Source organism: Cynoglossus semilaevis, chromosome 9 (assembly GCF_000523025.1).
Source record: "Cynoglossus semilaevis isolate Cse_v1.0 chromosome 9, Cse_v1.0, whole genome shotgun sequence".
Lineage (NCBI taxonomy): Eukaryota > Metazoa > Chordata > Actinopteri > Pleuronectiformes > Cynoglossidae > Cynoglossus > Cynoglossus semilaevis.
Window position 1 is genome coordinate 14,847,164 of NC_024315.1, and position 10,572 is coordinate 14,857,735.

General features: G+C 43.2%; 1 protein-coding gene across 3 annotated transcripts; it reads right to left on the reverse strand.

Annotated features, from left to right (window-relative positions):
- Nucleotides 1–27: 27 nt before the first annotated feature.
- Nucleotides 28–10,537, reverse strand: slx4 (SLX4 structure-specific endonuclease subunit homolog (S. cerevisiae)). Of its 3 annotated transcripts, XM_008317474.3 has the most exons (15): nt 9,531–10,537; nt 8,859–9,330; nt 8,551–8,722; nt 8,239–8,454; nt 7,369–7,595; nt 6,763–7,058; nt 6,327–6,585; nt 5,933–6,132; nt 5,054–5,200; nt 4,768–4,937; nt 2,201–4,164; nt 1,922–2,113; nt 1,359–1,458; nt 721–1,038; nt 28–610 (listed from the first exon to the last, which is right to left on the reverse strand). In XM_008317474.3, exons 2-15 carry the CDS (start codon nt 9,265–9,267, stop codon nt 238–240), a joined length of 5,043 nt encoding a protein of 1,680 aa, XP_008315696.2. In that variant the 5' UTR covers nt 9,268–9,330; nt 9,531–10,537; the 3' UTR covers nt 28–237. The 3 variants fall into 3 exon arrangements, with proteins under 3 accessions (XP_008315696.2, XP_016891058.1, XP_008315695.2); XM_017035569.2 differs by having other exon boundaries at nt 1,922–4,164; nt 8,551–8,719; XM_008317473.3 differs by having other exon boundaries at nt 1,922–4,164.
- Between the last annotated feature and the right edge of the window lie 35 nt (nt 10,538–10,572).

The following is a 10,572-nucleotide window of genomic DNA, read 5'->3' on the forward strand; positions in this document are numbered from 1 at the left end:
ATAATTGAACTGCTCAGACATAAGAGATTCAACTTTGACCATTTTATTTTCAGTCAGAGTTCAGCATTTAAAACAATCTACTCGATAGGTGTATGGAAAAAACACATTTTACGATTTCAAACAATGGTTTAAGGTAAAAGCTACACAAACTCTTTTTTACTCTTCATTATTATTAAAAGGTTCACTTCTCAGAAATTCATTTTACTCCACATTTAAACACTGAATTAAAACCGTCTTTTAAAGTGCAGACGAAACTGCTTTTTTTCTGCCCCTTCCTTTTTCAACCCCTACCTTTGCCTTCTTCCTGCGGCCGCGGCCGGGAGCAGCATGGCCCGGTTTGGCTGTGGTGAAAGTGATGCACAGAGAGTCCAGGTAGTCCACCAGCTTGGCTGCACCCAGGCGAATCCCAGCCTCTTTGAGACGCCCTTGGAGTTGAGACAGAACCAGGGGCTGGTACTGGAGGATCTGGTTGTACAGCTCAGAGTCTGCCAGGATGAAGGAGCGCACAGCCTGGAGGCGGCTCTGTAGTTTAGAAGCAGCCTGGGAGGCTGAGACCCCTCCATCACTGTCTGAGTCTCCATCAGAAGACGGGCACAACTCTGGGTTGGACCTGACGGGAAAGAAAGATCACGTTGATCTAAAGGAAAAAAGTACTCAGTGCTGCTGGTGTTGTGTTAAAAAGGATTGAGAGGTTCAGTTTAACAGTATTCCAGAGCGTACCTTTCAGACTCCTCACTGGCAGCTGTTGAAGAGGTGTTGGAGCCCTGGGAGGCAGACAGCAGCTCTCCTTCCTCCTCTGCTCCTCTGTGTTTCACAGGGGAGACAGCAGCAGGTGCTCTAGGCTCTTTAAACTTCACCTTCTGACCGCAGGTCACTGGCCTGCTCGCGGCAAGAGCTGAAGTGGTCTTCACTTGAACGGTTTGACCTACACAGGCTGCCTCATCTTCAGAGTCTGAGCTCACCAGCTGGTGTGTATACTGGTGGATCTCCTTCAGTTTGAGGATCATCTGGCGCTTGGGTAAAGGACGAACGCCAAATCTGCAGAGAGAGAAGCATTTATGGCACAAAAAAACAAAATGTGACAATAAATACAATGCTGACTTTTCTGGTTGGTCTGTGGCATTTTGTACCACAAGACGGCAATACCTTGGTTTTTAAATGAATAATGATATTCATAAAATACCAACAAACCGTGTTAGTAGAACCCTCGACATGTTCTACTTTTGAGCAGGGACGAACAACCAATCAGTGCATTATCTCATTCAGCAAAATGGCCAAATAGAATGAGGAGCCAACAGATTTCATTTACCCATTTTTATGCAAGACTTACATGAGAACTGAGCTTAGAGTGAACTCACCGGTTGAGTTTGTTCTTGAGCTCGGGGGTGTCCATGTCAGAGTAGTGTGCCATGGGAGTGATGGGCACCTTGGACTTTGGTCTTTTATTTTTGGATGACACTTTGGAGAGGAAACAAAGAACAATTGTCATTTATGCCAATACATGCATTATTGTTAACAAATAAAATATATATATATAGCATATAAAATAGTTTAACCTGCTGTGTGTGTAAACTAACAGCGAAGATCTTCTACTGCAGCATATCACCAATTGCCCATACTTAGTACTTTGCAGGAAGGTTTTAAAAAATCTTGAAAACAAGATTAACATTAACAAGAAATTGATGTAAAGAGAACACAAATATTTATGTTGCAAAATGATCTTACATCAGGGATAAAAAAAGTCCCTTTAACCTAAACATCAGACCAGACTGTTTTTATATAAATGTGACTGGAATAATATTGTTTTACTGTTCAACACAAGATTGTAAACGAATAAAGAACGTTCTTTCAGATGTCAGTATTTTACCACATAATGTTGTGTTAACATGCTGATGCTTTAATAAAAAGTGTAAGATGATACCTGGGGTTCTGAACTGAACTGATGGCTTCAGTCTTTGAGACAGAGGAAGAGCTTCCTCCTCCTCCTCACCCTCATCCCTCCAGCTGTCCCATGCTTTGGGGTCCATTAGGCTGCTGTTCAGGTCTAGTGGTGATGAACCACAGGAGGGGCTTCTGTGAGCCCGTCTGCTGGTGTCAGGTTGTGCACACTGGGCTACAAATGGGGAGGAGTCAATCTTAGTGCCGCAGTTTGGTGGAGATGGACGATCAATGGACGAAGACGCAGCGGTTTCTCTCTGACCTGTACTGTGCTCCTGGTGGCTGGACCCCTCACTGTCCTCCAGCCTCAGGCTGAAGCAGCCAGGGTTGGCTTCAGTGCAAGCACCGAGGCCCCAAGAATCATTGAAGGCTATAGGGGGCTCATCCATGAAGCTCTGTCGAAAACTGCATTCTTCGTCCTCAGGTGCTCCAGTTTCTTTGTTACTTTCATTTTCTGTGTCTTTATTTTCACACTCTGTTTCACTCTTTTCTTTCTCATTTCCTCCACTTTGGTTGAACTCTCTGTCCTCTACAGAACAACTTTCACTGGAACTTCGGTTCTGGTCCCGTGGAGCATGAAGACCTTCGTGAGACGACGGAGTGAGGGGATCTGAAGGGTTTGACAAGGGTGACAGATGAAAGCTTCCTATCTCAGTTGTCTCTGAAGTTTCTCCATATTTTTCTTGCCTGGATGGACTTAGCTTTTGAACATTGATAGTGAGTGGAGAAGCAGCAAGAAGGACAGGCAGATGTTGGACCTCAGTATGCAGGGGGGTGCTACTGTAGGGCTGTTTCTGAGCCTGCTGCGCTGTATCCTGGTTTAAAATGGTAGGGCTAGGCTGACAAAGGAGTGAAAACTTACGCTGGTGTTGTGAAACTCCTCTGTTATTATCAGAACAAGCTTTCTGCAGAGTAATGTTGGAATCCGAGGCAGAGCTACGAGAGACAATCTCTGCTTGTTTGAGCCTGGAAATGCTGCTCGCTGATTGGCCAGTGTGGGCAGAAAGTCTGGTTTCTCTGCTTGAGCTGTGGAGACAGTTGGAAGGAAAAGCAGGAGAGGAGAACGGAGAAGAAACTGAAGAACGGTCACCTCTGGGGAACAGCTGCGTCCTGCACATGCTGCTGTTGGTCTGGGTGGAGCTGCTCCTGCTGGAGTCAGTCTTCGTGGATCTCTCGTGTTGCAGTGGTGTGGATGGGATCAGCCAGGAAACCTCTAGAGAACAGTCTACCAGACTTGGTTCACGTTCTGCACCTCCATGGTCACCATCGACATTACTTGAACAAACCTCTGCACTAGTGGAAACCGTTTTCCGTGGTGTGGGTTCACTGGGTTTTGGGCTGGACTGGGGGTCAACCTGGATGCAGCTTGGTTGCTTTGTAACAGACACAAACACACAGGAAGTAGGAACTGTGACTTCTTCCTCCATTTCTTCATCTGAGTCGGACAGAACTATGACCTCAGGGCTCTTCTGTTTGGTTGGAGAATGAAACATATAACTATCGCCACGACTTATGATTTCTTGTTTTGGAGAATAACGTCGTTCACTGACTTCAGCACCAATTTCATTGTTTCTTTCACCGCTACAGTCTGTCACCTGATAAGGGGAGACCCCTGGAACGGGCAGTTTGGACGTACTGGGTGATGGGCTGAGTGAGACATTATCAACAATGCTGGGTGAGGACTGAAGTATAGTTTCTTTTGGAGTTTTTGTCTTTAATGGTGCAGAGGTTGGGGATAAACTGTCGTCTTTTTCACAGAGTCCAAACGTTTCTGAGAAGAGTCTGTTGTAGCTCAGATCCAGAGAGTTATTTGTGTTGGGTTCTGTCTGTTTTGTAAACACTTTGTCACTGACCTTATCCTTTTCCTCTTCCTCCTCCTCCTCCTCCTCTTCCTCCCTCTTTCTCTGAGTGGCAGCAAATTCATAAATCTCCTCCAGCTCTTCTTCATTCACTTGTTCCTCACAGATCTCAGCCTCAGCAGAAGTAACATCATCACTTTGATGATCTTCTATCATCCATCTCTCCTCCTCCTTCCCTTTATCAGAAACCACATCCTCGTCACCCTCATCCTCTTCATTCCACATGGAGCGAAGGAGTTCTTCGAAGGCTTGGTCTGCGTGCTCATGGCCGTTCTCCTCTGGGTGTGTGTAGTCATCCTCACCTCCTGGAAACAGTGCCTCCTCTCTTTGACGTTCACAAAGCTGCTGCAGATCTAGCAAATCAAACCTGGTTGGATCACAGAAAAAAAAACAAAAACTTAAAGCTCTCATAGACATCAATCTGATAGTCACCCTAAACATTACTGACGTACTTTACTGACAAGTCCTTGACTTGTGTCGGAATCCTGTTCTTACGCAACACAATTTTCGTAAGTCAGTCAGTATTTTAAAGTATGAGTCAGAACTTTCATACTGTACATTAGTACTCATGGAACTTACCACACTAACACAGTGGTGACATCATAATTTAGGATATAAGAAATTAGCTACATCATAATTTAGGATATAAGAAATTAACTAATAAAGGGTAACTTTACCCCCCAAAACAAGAAATCACAACAAAAGCGAGTGTAGCACAATTCAATATACTGACGAATGTAAACAAAGCCGTGTTGTGTATAGAGCCGTGTGACGATGTATTCGTCTGGTCCACTTGCCAACTAGTTCCAGTGCATTTTGTTCACGACCCTAACCATGAAACACCGTAGGTCGAGGACAATGTAAACCCAGGTCCCTCTGAATATTTTAATACAAGATTATTATCTTGTACCAAACAAAACAGAGAAACAAAACTCAAACCAAAGTGTAATAGTTGTCTGGAGCTTCTGACCTGGAAGCCAGTTCAAGCATGTGAGGCTGCAGTGAGGCTGGGAAGGAGCACTTAGCAGTGTAAAGGTACTGCAGCAGAGTAAACACTGCCTGTCCTGGGACGTCATTCATTAACACTCTGTGAGCAGCCGGCCCTCCTTCCTCCCGCACCAGAAATCCACTTTCATGTACCTGAGACAGACGGACAGAAAGAAGAAAGAGAAATGTTGAGAAAATAAATCCCTAATGCTTTTTTTAATGTTTTTATTCTGTTATGTTATAAATTTTAATGCTGGGTTGATTCTAACCATTTCTGCCAGCAGGGGGCATCGAGCGTAAATCATGAAGGAATGGGCGAAGAAGACCTCTCCACAGTCCACCTGGAGCTGCACATCACTGAGCTGAGGGTTGTTCACCATGCAGCTCAGGTCAGATGTCAGCCGGGAGACGGCTGCCTACAGAGAAGACACTGATTGGAGGCACAAGGTTCTACAGACTACGGCTCAAAGAGGAACATTATTTTCTGTTTACTTTTCTGGCACTGTCTGGTTCTAGTACGGAATGATTCTGGTACTAAAACCACAAGTTGAACGTCTTTCGTGTTTAGTCCTGTGTGATTGAATCATCATTTTTAAATAACTGTGTACTGTGTCTTTAAATATAATACATGATTTATGTACAGTATATTTATTTATTTATATGTGATGTTAGACTTATATTTCTATTTCTTATTCATACTTAAGTACAAAGAGTAACTATCACATACTGTTAATCTATAGGACAAAGTACCAGTCTGGTGCAATTTATTACAAATGTGTTTTTGCATACTGTGAACTCTTGGAATGATTCTTACATTTTTCATTTTAGTGTGCAACTAGTCATTTACTCAAACGTGATCTCAGACCAAACACCCACACCCACACACACGCACACAAATCTGTGACTTCTTTACTATATACAGACTGGATGAATTCTGAGTTCTATTTTTAGGAAGAGGCAATGGAAACAAAGCTGGGAAATTTCAGGTGTAACCCATAAAGGTGTGGCCACACTGCTGTAGGTGTGTGAGTCGAAGAGCTAAATTATACACACTGAACACGCACACACACACAAAAAAAACCTCTGGTACTCAGTGATAGTCAAAATAAAACTCTCCTCTTGTTTAAACTGATTGTGTTTGGTCTTACTGATCGATGGCTGCCTTTCTCTTCATCTCTCTGCAGTTGAACAGATTTTCTTCGGGCTGGGCTGTGATCATCCTCTGAACGCCTGTCTGCTGTTTCTCGCAGGAAGCCACTCACACACAGCTGAGCCTGCTCCTCTGCCTCCTCAGGAACAAAGCCACTGAGATGAAGAATTTCGGACTGTTTGTCGATGCTTGATTTGTCTAGAAAAGAACACAAAAAATATATTTATTTTTACTCAACAAGATGCCTAGTCACAAACCTGGCACAGCATAAATAAATATAATATTCATATACTGTATATAATTTGTTTTTTTGCCATTATTTAACTAAAAATAGTAATAATAATTTTGTAATTGTGCCGGGGACATTTGCACAAGGTGTTGGTGCCTTTTACCTTTATTGAAACCACTAGAGGTGTATCCACATTGTGTCAGTGTCATGCCGTCTTCAGCCAGCTCCATCAGGTCCCGCAGGGCCTGGCTGCCCACTGGCAGCTGCCCTGTCCCGGGAGTGGAAGGAGTTGAGGAGCAGGCTGCTGTCTGAGAGGTAGATGGCTGCATGGACTGAGTGGTATCTGTTAGCGTAGCTTTAACACTTTCACTCGCTGGTGGGAGAGAAGGATCTGAGCTGACGCTGGATGAGTCTGCTTTAATCTAAAGAAGATTGTTGTTTTCATCATTATTGTCAGAAAAACTCATGACAACATATCAATCATTATACTACAAGAAATTAAATTTAAAAACAAAAACATTTATTTTCAAATACAATACTAATAATGCTACATTTTTCCTTAAACTTTTATATCAAAGCCTGCTGACGTGTTTTCTTACCTCTTCTGTTTTCCAAGGTGTGATGAACTCACTGAGCTCAGGGGTGTAGAAATTTGAATCACAGATGGATGTGCAGATCTGCAGTGCACTTTTCTGCCACAGGGAGGCAACACTGCTCAAGCCAGAAAGACCAGTGGGGCAGCGGGTAGGAGTGGGAGGAGAGGGGGACCTGCTGCGTAGGAGGATAGCGGAGACACGTTCCTGCAGTCTCAAAAGGGCCGCTTCAGCATCCGCAACAAGGAGCAGAGGAGGAGGTCTAGGGCTGACTCCCTTTCTCTTCCTACTGCGTCCTTTATCTGCAGTGTGTGAAGAATGGGTTGATATGATGCTGCCATTAGAAAGATGTTAAAAGAATGAGTGGACTTAAGTTCTGTGACAATATCACATCCAGGTCAAGGTGTGTGTACTTAAACTACAACTAGTCTGAGTCTGACAGTGATTGTTTATGTCTACTTGTAGCAGTGTGACCCAGGTTGTGACGTGCCTTTACTTTATGTTAGCTGGCATTTGCTGCGACTACTGCCCCCACACATGACAGAACAAATGGTAGTAAAATGGGTAAACAAAAAATCCGTGATGATGAGGATTAACAACATATCATTGGACCTGCATCGGGTCGCCACTTCAGTCCTGAAGTCATGGAGGCACGAGAGGCTGCAGTCTCTGTTTCTGCTTCCCCGTGTGTCTTCGTCTCCTGCTCCAACAGGGAGGAGGAGAGAGCCAGAGCCACCATGGTGTCCTCATCCAGGGGGTCTGTCGTCTTCTTGGGTTTCTTCTTCACCTGAAGGCCTGGCTTTGAGGAGCCTTTCCTTTTAGTGCCTTTGCTCTGTGTACTGGATAAAAAAATACACAAAGGCTTAAAAAACATGCTGCCGAGATACATGAATACAGACTAGAGTGAAAGTAAAAGGCTCTGAGTTTATGTTGTATACACTAACATTCAATCATTAAATATATAGAGTCTTTCTAAAAGCTGGTGTTTAGGGTATGCTCAGTAAGCACCAAAAAACTCCTCAGTTTGAAAAATTGCAGCACACTACTACTGTCTAGTCGATGTAGAATTCTAGTAATTCATAAATAGATTATACACAGCAAGAACTCCCAATAGATTATTAACAGTGGGAGAATTTTTTTTTAATGCATCAGAATTGGGTTTGTAAACTAATACCATGAGATATTTGCTGCCCCTTTGGCATCAATATAACATAATGTTACAAAACAATTAGGTTATTTAATAGTGGACATTAAAAGTTGTATTGATTTATATATTGACATAATTAATGTACAATGAATTCAAAATTGTAACTGCTGGCCTCATAAACAGGTTATTAGGTACTCAGTGACACCCAGTTCTAATAATTCCTGCACTGAAAAATACTAAAAAAAAGTTTCTGACCTGTTGCATCAATTTCTCTGAGTAATAATATATTTAGCGTTATATTTAGATCTGTCTGATAGTATGACTGAAATACTCACTCTGTGTTGACAACGGGAACGTCTTGCACTTCCTGAGCCTGCCTCTGCAACGCTTGCAGCAACACAGCCGGAGACACACCCATATCCGAAGAGCAGCGTTTCAGGTGTGTGGAACGACTCTTCTGGGACTTGAACTTCTTACCACAGACGGGACAATCAAGGACACCAGGGGGAGGTCGTGAGGCTTGGGTGTTGTTTTCACACCCATCTAAACACCTGAAAAAAATGTTAACACAACATTGGGTTTCATCAATCACAGTAAAGATGCAGCAGGTCACTGTCAAACTATAATGTGAATATACAGGTCTGCACCTGTTCAGATGCTGTGTCCGTCCCTCAGGGGTCATATGAGACACATCTCTGTGGCAAATCTGACAAATGAAAAGACCTCCGTCTCCAAGATCTGCTGCCTCCCTGTCCAGCTCCTGCTGTAGCTTTAAGGCCAGTGCCTCATCACTATCTGTGACCTGGGAGCTGCAGCCTTCTGGACAATGAGTGAACCATGTTCATTAACATATCAATACAGAGATTAGATAGATAGATATATGTTATTGATGCCAAATTGGAAAATTAAAGATACAAATGGAAACAAAGCGATGACATTGTGATCGTGATGTCACCTCGTCTTTGCGACTGATGTTCACTGTTGTGTTTCATTTTCGGGGGACGTTGCTTCCTGAATTCTTGCATTCTTAGGAGAACTTTGTCTTTTGCTGTCAACCCTCTGTCAGCTGCAGGTCTTGCTACTGCAAGGACTGAAGATTCACCATCTCTATCACATGCTGTCTCCCCATTGGCTGTTGGGGAGACAGTCCGTTGGATAGTTCCACTGTCCACACACTGGGTCCCAATGACATTTAAACCAGAGTCACATTTCCTATTTTTTTCACATCTTTTCCCACCACCGCTAGTCTGACCAGAGAGCTGATTCTTTGCTTTCCGCGGTGGCTTGATGTCACCGGGGTTCCTGCGGACTCGCTTCAGCAACTTTGAGCAGAGATCTACAAAATCCTGGTCTGAGTCATCCATGATGGTTTATTTGTCCTTGTATTAACGAAACTGCTCAGCATGTCGTCGTCGGTAACGCTTCAACTGCGAAAGAGATGGTTTAGGTACTAGGTTTAATCGACCCAGAGATCAGTTCTGACTCGACTAAAGAACACTTGCATTTGTTTAGGTTTTACCTTAATAGACTCCTAAATAAAATCGGTTTTATAAACCAAGGTGCTCGTTGTATAACATAGTTTACTCCTAAATTAAGACCAAAAAGCAGTTTGCAAGTTAGCTACTACCTTAGATTTGTGCATCTCCCCGGCTTTATCTTTCCGCCTCTTTGCCATTACTTGGTGAGCCTGGTCCCGTGATGGTCATGTGTTGCATAAATGCAACCGTATTAAGTGCTATGTCTGAGAATAAAACTGGCAAGAGACGAAGAAGTGAGATATACTTTCAAAACGTCCACCACCGGAATTAATTTGTGTTTCCGGTCACATGGTAACGAGCGCTCCGTTGAGTGGTTCGTTAAGAGATCACGTGACTAAACTTACACAGTTCAGCGGGTGCGCAAATGTACTACAACCGCTATCCAACTCACTACTCTCAGCTCACTAATGATTATTTGTAGAAACGTATGTAAAATAAGTTAGGAAATACATTAGGATTTTAAGATAAATGTCATTTAAATTCACATTAGTCCATGGGTAAATAAATACCTACAGAGCTGGCCAGATGTTTGCAGCTGCTCTCTCAGTCCGCAGGTGTCTGTCCAACTGCCTCATAGCATTCTTCCATGTCCCTGTTTCACTGTGGAGATGGTTCTTTTGGTTGTCTGTGATCCTTCAGTGAAGGGCATCATCCCTATGACAAAAAGAGCACTTTTGTATTCTTATCCAACTATTCACTATCCAATAAGAATCAATGTTTCCCCTACATGTTCTTCATGTTTTGTTTTTTATCTTCAGAATCACAGTCCAATCCCAGCTTGTCATGTCCTTCCACGACCAAACTGCCTTCTAACCCAGCCAAATACCTCATCTTTGGACTGACCAGCTGAGGGTCCTCTGTTCCCATTTTCTGCACCTGACTTCAAATGTCTTTATAAATATTTAAGTATTCTGGCCCAGGTTCTGCGAACTTTTGCCAGTTTTGGCTAATGGCACTGTTCGACATTACAACTTCAAAGGAAAGCAACATTTATTTGTGTTTCTCATCTGCTGCTCCATCTTTCCTCAATATTACCTCTTTTTGTGTGCTTTTTCAAAAGAGCTTAAAATACAGCTTGAAATCCACTATGTCGTAACTACTGTGTACCTGGTTGCTGTGCTCAGTTTTGCT

Bases quoted from the DNA above. Each gene is read 5' to 3' on its own strand.
- slx4 (XM_008317473.3), bottom strand. From the start codon at position 9,267: ATGGATGACTCAGACCAGGATTTTGTAGATCTCTGCTCAAAGTTGCTG. The intron at 8,723-8,858 runs GTGACATCACGA...CTCATTGTCCAG, and splicing joins ACATCAGTCGCAAAGACGAG to AAGGCTGCAGCTCCCAGGTC. The intron at 6,133-6,326 runs GTAAAAGGCACC...GTTCTTTTCTAG, and splicing joins CTCTAGTGGTTTCAATAAAG to ACAAATCAAGCATCGACAAA.